This window comes from Mesocricetus auratus, unplaced genomic scaffold (genome assembly GCF_017639785.1).
Source record: "Mesocricetus auratus isolate SY011 unplaced genomic scaffold, BCM_Maur_2.0 Super-Scaffold_100007, whole genome shotgun sequence".
Lineage (NCBI taxonomy): Eukaryota > Metazoa > Chordata > Mammalia > Rodentia > Cricetidae > Mesocricetus > Mesocricetus auratus.
In genome coordinates, this window is record NW_024429191.1 from 44788205 (window position 1) to 44804656 (window position 16452).

At 40.8% G+C, this 16452-nt stretch overlaps 1 protein-coding gene across 2 annotated transcripts in view; it reads right to left on the bottom strand.

Annotated features, from left to right (window-relative positions):
- Positions 1 to 15515, bottom strand: part of Map2k4 (mitogen-activated protein kinase kinase 4) — a 93423-nt gene extending 77908 nt beyond the window's left edge. Inside the window, exons 1-2 of one of the 2 annotated variants that reach the window (XM_040748867.1) lie at positions 15347 to 15515; positions 4026 to 4058 (exon numbers count right to left, since the gene is read on the bottom strand). In XM_040748867.1, the coding sequence (XP_040604801.1) occupies positions 4026 to 4058; positions 15347 to 15458 (145 nt within the window). In that variant the 5' untranslated portion in view covers positions 15459 to 15515. The remainder of the gene's footprint in view (positions 1 to 4025; positions 4059 to 15346) is intronic. The other variant, XM_040748868.1, reaches the window with a different exon arrangement.
- Between the last annotated feature and the right edge of the window lie 937 nt (positions 15516 to 16452).

The window sequence follows — 16452 nt, forward strand, 5'->3', positions numbered from 1 at the left end:
ACTCTCTGCATAACAATTTGGTTGTAAACCAAAGAGTCACAAAAGGCTTCTAACCCCAGCATCAGGAGGCTGAAGGAGTGGTTATAAAACCCCAAGACCAGCCTGAGCTACAAAATGAGTTCTAAGTTAGTCTAGGTTACAGGTGGAGACACAAGGAGAGGGTGGGGGTAATATTCTACTGCCATGCAAACATTCCCAAGCAAAACACTTTTTTTAAAGTCACCAAAAGTGTAAAAGGCAAAGCTACAGAAATCAAATTTCTTCGGAGACCAAGAAGTCTTCTGCTATGGGCTGACAAATACACTGAAATAAGAACTAAATTATTGGACAGCCTCCTAAAAACTCTCAATTTGATTAGCACAGGATTTCAGATATTTTCTGAGGAAAACCCCATGTCCAGGGATCTATAATAGACATTGTTCTTGTCCCCTAAGCATCCCAAATTCAAGTGATTGGCAGACCTCAGGCAAAAAAAAATCTCAGAGCCGGGCGTTGGTGGCGCATGCCTTTAATCCCAGCACTCGGGAGGCAGAGGCAGGCGGATCTCTGTGAGTTCGAGACCAGCCTGGACTACCAAGTGAGTTCCAGGACAGCCTCCAAAGCCACAGAGAAACCCTGTCTCGAAAAACCAAAAAAAAAAAAAACTCAGGAAAATGTTTCTAAGTAAACCTTTACCTTCACTCCTGGTTCTTATAAAGCAAGCAAATCATACTGTGAAGTGCATCTACTAAAGAGAAAAGACGCATTCAAACTGGGTCATAAGTTATATAAACATATTTACATGAACAAAGGTAATGGCTTAACATGGTTAACCAATAGGCTCTAATTGAAGTTCAATCTAGGGAACGCAGAAACTGTACATCTAGAACTCTCAGAAATGAAAAAGTATTTCTTCCTCAAGTAATTTTACATTCAGAAAAATCCAATGATCCAAGAGTATTAAAAGAAATATAGTTATCATAAATTACTCATTTTTGTTATCTAAAATATATTATCTTAAATACTTATAAAATAAAAAATAAGACATGCACAGACTAATTTATTTTAAAAAATGAGATACAAAGTGAGTATTCAATTTCTACCAAAATCAGGACCCCAAATTAAAATTGGAATCTCACACTATCTGTGCATGTAAACATGCATATAAGCATTTCTGATAACCTTTCACTAACTTAAAACAGGCAGTCACAATAGCTGATTGGAATAGTGATATAGAAACATAAAGAACAAAAACTGTGCGTGTCAAATAATGGGAACATTAATCTCAGAGCTTCCATTAGTCATGATCATCTTATAACAGTCTTGATTGTGATGTAGAATTGGGTATTGCTGCTTCAGCTGCACCTTTAAAATACCTAATTTTCTCTTCTTTGCTATATCCTCTCCTACAACTACTATAAGATATATACTTAGTGTTAATGAATTAAATATGTTTCCCTAATTCTGAAACTCTTTTGGCATTTCTGGCAAAGCATTAGCCAAGAGAACGACTATTCAAATGACAATTTCAATTTCTTAATTTTTAAAGAAATGATGATTACTTTAGCCAACTTAACATTTGCAAACTAGAAAACTGCCACACACATTACAAATTGTATTTTAAATTTTTTAATGTATAAAATCATGGGGAAAGTGTTAACATATAAGCTTATCCTTATCCTAAATATAAGCAGTGATTTGTACAAACACCAATGCTGTTGGCTAAAGGCTGGCCATCCCTACTAACTGTCCAGTTCCTCCTCTCCCTGATACGTGCACATCTTGTCCTGAGACCTCCAGGGTAAGTCAACAGAGACAGCTCCACTCAACTCTCAAATAGACCCACAGCCGGATCCCCAAGTCTCCAGCCCTCATTATGAAAGTTGAAACTGAAACAGGCATAGTGGAATGTACCTACAGTTCCAACTGCTCAGAAGACTGAGGCAGGAAGACCATGTGAGCACCAAGTTCAAGGCCAATCTCAGCAACAAAGTCAGACTCCCATTTCAAGAAAGGGAGGGAGGGAGAAAAGGAGGGAAAGAGAAAGGGAGAAAGGGAGGGAGGGAGGGAGAGGAAGGAAGGAAGGAAGGTAGGAAGGAAAAAGTGAACATAAACTTAGGCTTGTTCTCTCCTGAAATCAGCAGAAATAAAGGTGTCCTGGGCACATCAACTCCTGCAACCATTCTCACCCTGGCTCAAGTTTCTCAGCAGTCTACATGTAGCATCAGTAGTTAGATCTTGATAATCAGTGGAAGTCAACTCTGTCCACCACACTATGAGCCTGCTAAGGGCAGGTACCTCTTTTTATTCATTTCTGCACAGGTTCTTAAGGTCAATGAGTACCTCATGAAGAAGTGAATACAATGATACTGAATCTCATAGGTAGAAAATAAAGAGAAATGGGAAAGACAAAGGAGGAGTTGAAGAAAATCAGGAGAAAACAGAAACAATGACAAGCAGCATGAAAAAATGAGTTCCTAAGTTTGCCTGCATATTTCCCTCCCACACAATCGCCTATAGGTTTCAGGGCTCAGCATCTCTTATTAGAGTCAGCCATGAACAGCATAGCAGGCAGAGTTGCAGCAACAGGAGAGGGCAGAACCCCTCAGAGTCCAAAAGTACTGCTAACTTATCCTCGGAGCTGTCTGCAGCACTGCACACACTTTAGAGTTACCACAACCATGTGCCTCTTGTTTTATACACACAGCAGCACTAAAGGCAAAGAGAATACAGTGAACACAATAATAAATTCTAAATAGATCAGCCTTGGAGTGTATAATAAAATTTTAATTGCTAAATATTAAGCAAATATTATGTTAAAATGTAAATGACAGCTACAATTACCATGAGTGTATTAAAAATTAGGATAGCATGAAATAGAAATTACAACTTCATAGCTACATAATTGTAGTAGATTCACTATGGGCAGAAATTCCTATATACTTTTGGTTTAGTGCTTAAGCTAAGAGTAAGATAATAGTGTACCTACTAAAAAACTTTTTCCTAGTATATTGTTACCTCAACTCTATCATGTACACATACTCACATCACAGGTAACCCATTCAAGAAATAAATTTCTGTTCAATGCATTACAGAGAAAACCACAAAGTCCAGCCAATAAAAATTAAGCTTTCTGATCCATCAAAAAATATATATAAAACAAAAGCTCTAATAAAACAGAATTGCTTTTTCTCCCTACAAACTAATTTATTAAGAATGAGATACATCAAGTGGTCATTGCTCTTCCCCAGACAAGAAGAAGCAGAAGATAAAGCCATTTCATTTTGGAATTTTTTCATGTAAACTAGACTAGTCTCCTTGAGATGAACATTTTTTAAAAAACTGCAACTCATAATCTGTTTAAAGTTCAAAATGTATTTTGACTTAGTTTTATAAATAGTTTCTTATTTTAAACAAAATCTATTCTATAGTCTATGAACCCAAACATTTCATTATTATTTTTTAATCCAGTACTGGGACTCAAATCTAAGACACTAGCACTTACATGGTAAAAGAGCTACGGCTGAGCTAAGCCCAGCCCATGAGTCTATGAAGATGAAGTGTATGAAGAGCCCCACCATACTGCTAGCCTATCCTCAGAGCTCTTTGCAGGGGGAGGGGTACAGACAGATGGACATGGCTGCATCAAGATTTGTTTTAAAGGAAAAAAAAAAGTAACAGCACTAAACACTTTTAAATAAAAACAGTCTTTACATGCAGTCATGGGCTTTCAGTACCACAATCTTAAAGGTGAACTTGCAACTTGTAGTTTAAATTACAATTAAGTCTGAATACTTCTTTTTTCTAAGCTCACATGCATCTGAATCTCTATACAGAACTTTTTCCTATCTGAATTTCAAGTAATAACAAGAACAATTTATAGTCAAGACTATAACAAAGAATTGGAAGGAACAGAATGAAAAATGGAAGCTCTTTCAGTGTAAAATCACCATGGTTTGTTAGTTGAAACAACAGTGGACACATTCCCAATACCAAGATAGATATGAAAAATAAAAAAGTAACAGAATATCAAAATTTTAGCTTACTTTGTGCCTTTTCACAGAAGTTTATCTGAAAGCCTAAAGTAAAAAAGATAAGTTGCAGTTCATTTGCTGTAAATCAAACAAACCAAGTCAGAACATGACATTACATCTTTATATTACATTGTGAAGAAAACTAATAAAAGAACAATTCAGACCACTTTACCCCACCATAGAGACAAAGACAGCAGGACTTGCTGTAAAATCTCAGCTCTTTCAGATGCACTGAATTGCACCCAAAGTTTAAATCATCCTTTATCTTATATCGTTAGTCTTTATTTTTTCCCATATAGTCAAAAAGAGTTTTAAAGCTGTGCCATCAATTATTTAATGTTTTCAGAATATATTACAATTTATTTATTAGAAAACAATTTTTTCTAAACTTGCTAACTTCAAGTGACAAGCATAAAATCACTAAATAGTAAAATTCTTCTACAGTAGGTATGGGGGGGGGTCCTTGCTAGGTGTAATGGTATGCCTTGTAATTTCAGCACTCATGAGGGATTGCTTCTAGTTTGAGGCCAGCCAGGCCTATACAGGACACCCGTCCCCCAAACAAGGTGTCCTTGGGAATTCTTTGGCACAGTGTGACTTCTATGAACCCATCTCTAGGTCTCCTAGGATCTGTATACCCTGTGTATGTACTATATTCATATGTCATTATCTGCCAAATGGCCTGGTACAGTAAGTCATTTACAAAGTAAAACTGCAGTCTCAGCACTCAGGACAAGGTGGGGATTAAAAATCTGAAGTCAGAGGCCGGGCGGTGGTGGCGCAGGCCTTTAATCCCAGCACTCGGGAGGCAGAGGCAGGCGGATCTCTGTGAGTTCGAGGCCGGGCTGGACCAATAGCCTCCGAAACAATACAGAGAAACCCTGTCTCGTAAAAACCAAAAAAAAAAAAAAAAACTGAAGTCAGCTGAAGCCACAAAACAAGACCCTGTCTCAAAATCAAAATGAAGCCCAATGCCTTTGCAAAACATTATTTTACCCCCTAGTTTACTGAGTCAGTCATGTGGTTTTCTTAGAAATCTGCCTATACTTGTATATTAGTGCTTTGGGGAACAAAATAGGAAGAGGCTCAAATTGTTTATAGAAATTCAATCAAAACAGGCTTTTTTTAAAAATAAGAGCTCAATCTAAAAGATGTTTATCCAGTTGCCAAAATCCTTAAGACTCTAAGACAACATAGTATTTCAGCATTTCCTTGGTAATTCTATCACTTTTCAGAAACACCAATTAAATGGTTTTTTAAAATTATTCTAGCTAAATCATTTTATGTCCCATGTGTGTCTGTATGAAAGACTTGTGCAAGTCGGGAAGTTAGTGTCCAGTGTATCACTAGCCCATTATACGCAAAGAGCTCGTGAAGATGACTGAAGAAAAATGATAAGGAGACCCCAATACCTTCCTTGTGTTCGTTCCTACTAAGGCACATATTTGTTCAATCTGAGGTTTCTCCTATCTCCTAAACATCCTGCCATTCATCTACATTAAGTCTTCCATCTCAGGAGTGCAAGCTGTCAGGTGAATCTTTTGATAGTAACTGATCACTGCAAGCCTTTCCTCCTTTCTTTATAACCTTATCTACTCTTCATGATTCAATTTATGACCCTCTACTTCAATCTCCCTACTGCATCCAGGGAAAATCCTTCTGTTTTCCTGGTCCCGGACAAGTAAACCTCTGCTTCTCCTAACCAAAGAGCCAGCATCCAGACTCTACAGTACCAAATGCTAATAAGGCTACAAAGGAAATAAAGCTATAAGAGGATTTCTTTTCCCTCTTGTTCTAGGTCATCCCAAGCTTTCCCTTCATTCTCAACTTCTCCCTCAATTCTGAGATCTGTTAACTGGCCATTACTGGAAATCTGTAATTTATTGTAGGAAAACAGTCCATAATAGTTTAAAAGTCTGGTTATGCTATAACATAAAAGCAGAACCCAAGTAGTAAACCAAGAGGTAAACAAAATGAAGGATATCACATCAGCATTGTAAGGCCCTCCATGAAACAGCTCTAGTTTTCTTGTTTTTATATTAAGTTAAAATCCAAAACAGCAAGATCTCCATGATGTAAGACATCTAAGAGGAGTCTCATGAAAGTTCATTACTGGGGGTGTAGCAGAAACCAGAAGTCTCAAACCAGACCAATGACTCCTATCAGTGAATACAAGATGTATGGACTAAAGGGTAAACTCTGTGATTCACAGAGCCACACTACAGCTTCCACAACAAGATTCTTCTTTTTTTTTTTTTTTGCTGTTTTTATTTTTGTCTTGGTTCTTTGTTTTGTTTGGTTTTTCTTTTAAATTTGGTTTTGTTTTGGGAAGGGGAGGTTGCAAGGGCAGGTGGGAGGTAACAAAGAGATAAGTGGGATAGGAATGCACGGCATAAAACCCACAAAGAATAAAAATTTAAGAAAAAAAAAGAATTTTAACTGACAAAAAAAAAAGGTAAAATAATATCCAGGAACCTCTGGGGTTGAAAGCTGTGGTTAAACCTAGCTTTGGCTGTGTGTTGGCCCTTGTAGAGTTAGACAGTAATCTCTGTTCTCCTTCCTTTGGTTGGCAGTATAACACAGTACACATCCTCCTCATCTGGGCATTTAGGGGGTTAAAGCTGCTGAAATACATCACAAAGCCTCATTAACATAAAAGAAATCAGAGATTCCTTACTGGCTCATGCCACAGCCCAGGTACAAATCCTTCCTCCTAGCACAAGTATGAAGATTTTGCTGTTGGCCACCCTCCAACTTCCAATTCAAAATCCTGGCACATCTCTGACAGCACGGCTATGCACAGCACATCACTCACTATAGCTCTAAAATCTAGTTATCTAAAGTTGTCCTAACTTTGTATTTTCATTGTACTTCAGAGTAACTTCTACAAGACTTCTTTTCTGATGGGTTGTTTCCCTTTTATTTCTCATCATTATCAAAAGGGAGCTTTCCTAGTTTAGTAATTCCAGGTTTCTACATCACTCAGACACCAGTCATCAAATTCTTTCCATGTTTCTTAAACTCGGGATTTTGTAGTCCATATATGCCCACTCTTTTTCTCCTTGTGCCCAATAGTCCACCCTCTCTACTTTCTGGGTGCAAAACTGAATACATTGTTTCAATGTAGCATGGTTCCCAGATCTAACATAGAATTGTGCTACAGTAAGTAAAGACCTATCTTCTATAAGACTCAGTAAGACTCAGAGTGTTTGGGGATGATCAAAATGTCCAGTAAAGAACCAAAATAGAGCAGGTTTTCATGACTGCAGAAACAGTTATCCTGTTCCTTCCCTTGGATGATCAACGCAACAGTAGCTTCTCTGCCTTTCCCGGTGTTCATCAGAGCAGCTTAACCTACACAAAGCCATTTATCCTCTTTTTATTCCCAGGAACCTAAGAAGTTAACAAGGAAGCACTCGCAGGCAACCCCACACCTGACATCCTACCACCTTGGTATTATGACATCTATGTTTTGGTTTCCATCTACAATTTTTGGCTGATAACTCCCTCACTGAGGCAGGCCATGGAGAGTTTCTCTTCCCCAACAGTCTTAACAGTTCTAATCTGTTTGTTTGCTTGCTTGCTTGCTTGCTTGCTTGCTTGCTTGCTTGCTTGCTTGGAGACAGGATTTCTCTGTGCAGCTTTGGAGCCTGTTCTGGAACTGGCTCTGTACACCAGGCTGGCCTCAAACTCAATAGAGATCCTCCTGCCTCTGATCCCACAGTGCTGGGATTAAAGAAGTGTGCCACCACCGCCTGACAACAGTTCTAATCTTCCCTGACTTCTCAGCCTTGGCTTGAAAACCTGAATTCAATCCCTAGCACCCAAAAAGTAGAGTAGGCTATAGTATCTTCTTGTACAGCCTAGGCGCTCTCTCTCTCTCTCTCTGTCTCTCTCTCTGTCTCTCTCTCTGTCTCTCTCTCTCTCTCTCTCTCTCTCTCTCTCTCTCTCTCTCTATCCCTCCCCCATTCCCTCCCTCCTTCCCTCCTTCTTCCTCCCTGCTTCCCTCCCTCTCTCCCTCTCCTGGAGAGTGATCTGAAGCTCCAAGCTCCCTCATCTTACCTTGCCCTAGGCATCTTCTCCTCTGTAGCCTTTGAAATACTCTTTATAATAAAAACAGTGAGCTTATTTACGGGATCAAGAACTCCAATTTCTGAGCTTTCAACTGGCATATTAAGATGGGGAAGGTGATTAAGCTGTGCAGTCAGTTCTGATCTCCTAACAAACAGTATCAGAATTGAAGCAGAAGTCACCCAGCAAAACTGACAATTGGCTTGCTGGTAAGGAAAACTCTGCACACCTCTTGAGGTCACAGCAGTCTTCTGTGTCAACAGAGGCAAAAAGAGACACTGTTTTTCAAACAAAATTTCCCACCTGCAGCTCTTGCTGACACTGTCTGGTGTCCTGAAGCCTCTGACATCCCCTAAAGTGACTACTACTTCCTAACAAGCACGTAAACCCAGGACCCAGAGAAACTGCCAAAAGAATCAGAAGAAGGGCTAGAGAGATGGCTCCATAGTTACCAGCACTGGCTGCTCTTCCAGAGAACCTGAGTTCAATTCCCAGCACCCACATGGTGGCCAACAACCATCTGTAACTCCAGTCCCAGGAAATTCAATGTCCTCTTCTGGCCTTTCAGGCACCAGGAATGCTCATGGTACACATACATACACACAGACAAAATATCCATATTCATAAAATAAAATAGAATCAGGAAACAATAATGTCACTTCTTGGCAAAGCCACACACTCAATACCTATAAACATGCCATTCATGTGAGTGTCCTCACCCCCACATGAACCCTGTGTCTGCACACAACAGACACACACACACACACACACACACACACACACACACACACACACACGGTAGCACTTTTCTTATCTTTTTTTAAAACTTCCAGCAATTTTGAGTAAGATAAAATACAGTAGAGCTGCACAAGGTTCATGTAATATCCACTTCTGTGCTCCTCCCAAGTGGTGGGTACAATGGGCTGTTCTTCAAGAATCAAGCTGCACATCTGCACATGGTCTGTTTTGTCCTTTGAAAGGCCCACCTTGGGCAATGTTAGCTATTAGCTGATGCTGCTTTTACTGTGTCCCCAGTTTAGTTGATCTTAGAACTCCTTTCACCATGTCATCACTCTAAGGTACATTAGACAAAATGTGAGAAAGTATGTATTCTAAAAGGTTCTTTTTTTTTTTTTCTTTTCTTTTCAAGGCAGGGTTTCTCTGTAGCTTTGGGGATCTTATTAAGTATGCTCTCATTTTTAAAGGTACATATGAGAATTCCAACACATGCTTTAGGGGAGAACTAATTTAATATGCTATATTCATACCAGGTCATGTTAAATAAATAATAAGAGAAACACTGTTTGGGGCTGGGAGTGAAGTGCACAGTAAAGTGTTGCCACTCGTGATGGTTAATCTCACTGTCAACTTGATGAGATTACACTGATTAGGCTAAAAGGGATGGGTTGCCCAATCTTTGTGTGTATTAGAGTCAGGGGGCACCATTCCTGGGCTAAGATTCTGGACAGCATATATGAAAAGGAGAAAGCGAACTGAATACAAGCATTCACTGCTCTCTTCTTCATGACTACAGACACAATGTGGCCATCAACTTCAAAGTCCTGCCACCATGACTTCCTTGCCATGGCAGACTATACCCTGGAACTGTGGGTCAAAATAAACCTTCCTTCCTTGAGTTGCTTTGGCCAAGGCACTTTATCACAGTAACACAAAATGTAACTAAGATACACTGCAAACACAAGCTCTCAAGTTTAATATCTAATACCCATATAAAAGGCCAGGTATTAAGTGGCATATGCCTATAACCCCAGAGCAGGGGTGACAGACACAGAGCTCTCTGGAGCTCACAAGCTTGCCAGTCTACACTAATTGAAGGTCCTCAAATCCCAGTGAGACCACCTTTTAAAAGAGTGGCTATCTCAAGGCTGATTTCTGCCCTCTACCTGCATGCATCCTTACACACACATATGTACACACAACCTGTGCGCACCACATGTACACACAAAGCAACAGTATCCTGGGACAAACAGGCAACTATAGGATTTGAAACTCTTCACTGTCTGCAGTCATGATCTATTGTTTGTCTGTTTGTTGCTGTTGTTGTATGTGAAACAGTCTTATATATACCAGGCTGGCCTTGAACCCACTATGTAATGGAGGATGATGCTGATGTTCTGTTCCTTCTGCCTCTACCTCTCAGGGCTGGGTCACAGCATTCACAACACCCAATTGATATGGTGCTTAGGTTAGAACCCAGGGTTTCTTGCATGTTAGGGCAACTCTCTACCAACTCAGCTACATTCCGAACCTCAAATTCTGTTCTTTAAAACACACACTAAATCAAAGGCAGGGTTTTCATATATGTTGTATGCCATTTAAATATTGATGGGAAGAGAAAGCACAATGATCTGAAATTTCCCTTTCTCTTAATAGGCACACTTCATGACATTTTAAAGTTTATTTTCCTGCATAAAGTTATCATTCTTTTACTTTAATTGGCACATATAAAAAGCTCACCTGAGAGTTAAATATGTGGGCATTAATCACAATAATAAAGCAAAACTGCCTAGATCACCACATTAAGAGAATCAGAGTACATTTATGCTACAGCTACTTGTACAACAAGGTGCTTTACAAATGGTTCAGCATTTTTAAAGTGGTATTTCCTAACTACTCAAGTGTAAGGCTCTATTTTTTTTTTACCGCTTTCTTTTAATTTACTGTGTATGTGAATCTGTGCATTCAGGAGCATGTGTGTGTGCATGTAGGAGCCAGAGGTCAACATATACTATCTTCCTTAAATGCACTCCAACTTATTTTTTGAGACAGCATCCCTCATTGAGCTTCCTGGTCAGCAAATTCCAGAAATCCTTCTGTATTTGACTCTCCAGGACTAGAATTGTAGATGTACAATGCCATGCCCAGTTTTTGACATGGGTGCTAGGGATTCAAGCTCACGGTCTCATTCTTGTGCAAAAAGCATTTTACAGACTGAGCCATCTGCCCAATGTCCTTAAGTCTTTATAATAAATTTAACTTCTCACATTTTTAAGAAGTCTTTTAAAATCATTACATATTAAGTGACTAGCAGCTAAAGTAGGTAAGTATCCCTTCTAAAAATCCTTACACAGTCATAACATTTTCTGATTTAAGGCATTTTCACATGCAATAATTTAATATGATTCTTAAAACATTCTATAAACTGTGTATCGTCTGTCTTAATAGATGAGAAATTAGGGGAAATAGAAAAAACCTGGCAATTTCTCAAGGGTACAGGGCCTGCATATGGCAGATGTTAAGCATTGGTTTTTCCTAGTCCAAATCCACCATCTTTCAATGTTAATATCCTGTTTCTAAGGCACTGCTCCATGCAAAGGTAAAGCCACCAACACAGAAGAAATCATCCTGCTGTGTCTTCATTGTTGAAGTTGCTCAACTCTGAGTGGCAAGTTTTAGTCACCAGAATATTTGTTATTCTCTGACATGCCCATGGTGACTTTATGAAGCATTAGGTCCTAGATGTCTGCCTAGCTTACCTGAGAATTGACTGCTTGGTACACTTCTACTAGCTTGGCTAAATACCTAGGCTTTTACAATCTACCACTAGAATGGCTCTTCAATATTAAGATGGCAGCTGAGCCTTTGTAAGTTCACTAACATTTCTTGAGCTAAAGAATTTCTTGAGCTAAAGAATGGGACATAGTACTGTACCATTCAAGAAACCTCTCAGCTAAATTTGTCTGTGGTGATAAATTATAAAGAAAATGTATTTTCAAATTCTCAACTAGTTATTGAGAATAAAAGCCCATTTCATAGTAGCTCATTTGAATATTTTTTCTTTCTCAAAAGCAAGCTTATCCTGAAATCTAATACATTTTATAATATTATTTACCCTACTGGGCAAGCACATCTACATTTTGAGTTTTAGTCACCAAGCAATCAAGGGAGGAAAGGGGGGAAGGCATATTCAGCATGTAAATGTTTGTACTTCTGTATATGGGCATGAGGAAATTAAAAAGAAAAAAATGAGTCAGAATGAATGAAAAACTCAAAGATATGAGTAATAACAAAATCAGCTACTATTCTCTATCAGCTGGGACTGTGGGAAGAATGCTCTAAAAATGGCCAGATCAGAAGTACAACTTCTCTGTGAAAATGTAACCAAATGAACAAATGATAATTGTTAAGAAGCCAAAGCCACTACAATTCTCATTCCAGCTACCCACAACCCACAGCCTATTTACAGCTACAACAGTACCTCATAATAGCAACATTATCACCATTTGAGACTCTCAGATCTAGAAAACAACAGGATTTAAAGTTTGAAGTAGAACAATGTCTTCTCTGGAATTCTAAAAATAGGATCCCTTAATAGTGAAAAAGGGTGACATCAACAGGTTAGAAGAATTGTCCAACCCACAGATGATAAAGTTTAGAAAAAGAAATGTGCAAGTTGGTCTTAAGGGACTAGGGACTCCTGGGGTAAAGAGAGATCACTGCAAATAACAGGATGATCGCTGAGAATACTGATGGCCAACACTCATGGCATCCTCACAGAATGCCAGGTTCCACACTTTTGTGTGCATTCTCCTTGTGCTGGCGGGACAAGCATATTTCTTAATTTCCTGCTGAGAAACAGAGGCTTAGTGAGGCTAAGTAATGTACTCACAGAAAGCTTAATTAAGTACAGGTGGGGTAGAGTGAGGATAGGATTCAAACCCAAGACTCCAGAGCACTGGCCATTAAAGCATTACAATATAAAGGAAATAATGTTTCCAACTTTGGACTACAAATGATCACAGATGCCAAGCCATAAAACAATGAATAAATACAAAGTCCTTTGTCAAGTATGGTGCCTATCCTACAGGAGACTGTTCAATGACTGCTGAAGTGTAATCCTTATGTCCTAAAACTGAATAAAAATAAATCTAAAGAAGACCACTGGTAAAGAATGGCAAGTTTGGCTCAAAACTAGGAAGAAAGAAAGAAAAAAAGAAACTCAATGCTTTCTAATTCAGAATATGCTACACAACACCTTAAACATTTCAAGTACATCTCTTTATTCTGAGCAATCAAAACAGATTCAAAACACAAGCTATAACTAGCATGTCCCTGCACCCATCAAAGATGTATCAGTAAAGATTAAAGAGAGAGAGTAACAACTGAGGGGTTGGAGAGCTGAGCTGGCTCAGGGGTTAAGAACATTTGTTGCTGTTGTAAGGGAGTCTAGTTTGATTCCCAGGACCCACATGGCAGCTCAATCATCTGTAAAGCCAGTTCCAGGGAATCTAATGACCTCTTCTGACTTTTTCAGCACCAGACATGCATGTGGTGCTCATACAAATATGCATGCAAAACATGCACACACACAAAATAAAGCATCTTTTTAAAAATTCAGCAACATTCAAGGACAGTTTAGAGCCCTTCTCCCTTTAAAAAAAAAGGGGGGGGGGGTTTCCAGAAATCAAAAGGCATAAATAGAGACTAGAGAACACCAGAACCATTCCTGGCCATGAGTTTGTAGGAGCTCTTCCCTGCTGCAGAACCCTCCCGTTCACTTTTCACTCTGCCTTGGCCATCTCTGTCTTTCCAGACAGGCTTTCTCTGTCCACCCTATTAAGGGAACTGCCCTGTTATCTCCCATCACAAAACTCAGCTTGTTGCCTTTATTTTCCTTAAGCAACTATTTACCTACATGTCTTCCCATCTCCATTCTCAAGGGGACATGCTCCATCAGAGGTGAGACAGCTGTGTTCACTGGTGTCTACACACTCTGTTCTGGCTCTAAGCAGTTGCTCAATATTTTCTGAACAACAAGAAGAAAAAATTTATACAGGTTTTCCAAACTGTCAGCCTCTTCCCTCAAAAAAAAACTTAAAATATATACATTGTTTTACTAAGTTATTTATTGTGTGTTTGAGTGAAGGTCAGAGGATATGTGAGGGAATCGGCCCTCTCCTTACCATGTAGGTCCCAGGGATTGAACTCAGATCAGGCTACGTCTCTACCCTTAAGATATTAAAAAAAATTAAGTTGCCCATTATGGATGAGACACAAAACAAGATAATCCTAAATTATCTGAGCAGACACTCAAGGTGTGAGATGGAGAAATCAATCATGTATTCTATATAATGTAATATGCTGCATAGCAGGCATCCAATAACTAGCTCAATTTGAATTAATTAACTTAGGGAATGCACAGAATATATATATATATATATATATATATATATATCTTTTGAATGCTGAGCTCGTCCTGTTGATACATCTATCACATGTATACTAATTTTTTTCTTATTCGGAGGATGCAAATGCAGACCGTATTTCTGCTGCCTGGATCATGATATGCTATTATAACATAAAATATTCAATATATAATCTGTTAACTAGTCACAAGAAGTCCTTTAGGGAGAAACTATAGTCATACTGATGCCAAGGGCATGCAAGTGACTCTAATAATTCAACGAGTCGTTTGCTAAAGTTATCAAGAGATTTCTGGGCTTGTCTGTTTCAAAAATAGCACTACTACCCAAAAAATCCCTCCAGTAAACTTAAGAAATAATCCCTAATGGGTTCAGGCCTGTTATTTTCACAACATCCCCTTTCAAAACCCACACAGAGCTACTAAGGCCTCCCAAGGAGGAAAGGCCATTACAGGAGAGCTGTCTTAGATGCCCAGACACGATCACTTTGACCTCTGCCATTCGGTTTCCTGAATCTCTCCCTTTCAGACGAACTCGGTCTTCTATTTTTATCTGATTTTCTTTTCTGCATGCGAGGAGAACATACATCTCCAGCCTGGGTCGAAACGCGTCTCCCGGGCCAATGGCTATCTACCCACCTTACAGGTGGCACTGGGCCTCGCGAACCCCCGCCCCTCCCACGCAGACACCCTGCAAAGTTTGGGGGACCCGGGGGCAGCGCAGTGGCCCGGCTCCAGCGGCGCCCGGGGAGGCGCAAGATGGCCCTGAGCCGACTCCACTGCGGCGCGCGGGGGCGGCGGGGCCGGGACGCGGCCGACCTGCGAGCCTGAGGCCCGGACGCGCGCCTTCCCGAAGCCCGCGGGCGCCAGGTGAGCGGCGGGCGGGGGCAACCAGGTGGACCCGAGCCGGCGACGCCAGAGCCGCGGCAGCGGGCACCCAGGCCGGGCCCGGGGAGGGAAGACGGGTGAGGCCGGGCCCGGGACGCGGAGCCCGGGCGGCTTCCTCAGACTGCCCCGGGGACGCGGCGGCTCACAGGCCGCGGCTCAGTCGAGCGCCTCGCAAGAGGCCCCGTAGTCTCGGCGCGCCCGCCGTCCTTACCCTGCATGCTGCTGACGGCCGGGTGGCAGGGGACGGGAGGCCCGATGGAGCCCGGGGTGCCGCCACCGCCCCCGGAGCCGCCGCCGCCGCCGCTCGGGGTCGGAGCCGCCATTGTTGGAAGTGAGGAGCCGAGCGGCGCCGCGGCGGCTGCAATGCAGCAAGCTCGGCCTCTCGCTCCGCTGAGGGCGCGGCCTGCGCCGCCTTGGCCCCGCCCCGGACACGCCTCTGACACGCCCCCGTGCACGCCCCCGCCAGAGCTGCAATTCAGGTTGAGCTGCGGCACCCAGCACTGAGAGCAGGGCCTGCAATCCTGGATGCGTTGGTCCTCTACCCTCCAGGGAGCCAACGTGACTTGCAGAGCCAAAAATACTTGTACATTGGAGGGAGTGAAAGGCCTGTGACCCCAAAGCTTTAGAACTACCTTCTTGGAACCTCAGAATTCAAAATCAGAACAGTAGCTTTGGAAGAAATCTCAGAAGTCAGGCTTCCTGTCCAGTCTCTACAAGAGTCTGCTGTAGCTGTGGTTTCAGAGCAATGCTCTCTGCACTGCTGGAAGCCAGCAGGGGTCTTTGAAGGAAAAAAGGAAAAGTTCCAGTTCAGGCTTTTCAGCCCAGAATGCTTGCTAAATATTTTGTTTAATTTTTTTATTATTTCTTTTCTTCTGTGTGGAAAGAGAACAGCAAACAACAAAAGGAGAAATTGTGGTGGCTCTCAAACATCTCCTTTTCAAGTGCAGGTTAAAAGACAGCTTTCTTTGAGGGAGGTTATTTTTTAGTTCCAGGATAAGAATCAAAAATCCTAAGGCTGACCGTAGTGATGCATTCCCTTAATTCCAGTAATTAGGAGGCAGATCTCTGTGAGTTTGAAATTAACCTGGTCTATATATTGGTCTCAGGACCTTGTCTAAAAGACAATTTTTTTAAAGGATGAAAAACATTAAATACAATTCTCCTTCCAAAACAGCTCACAATAGTAAAAAGCATGGATGGTTGCAAAAAAAAAAAAATTACAGCTGTGTATTTCTTTTGGCTTGGATACTTCAACACACAAGGAAAAGGCATCAAGGACCCCATAATTTGCTAGCAATGTTCCAAATATCATATCCT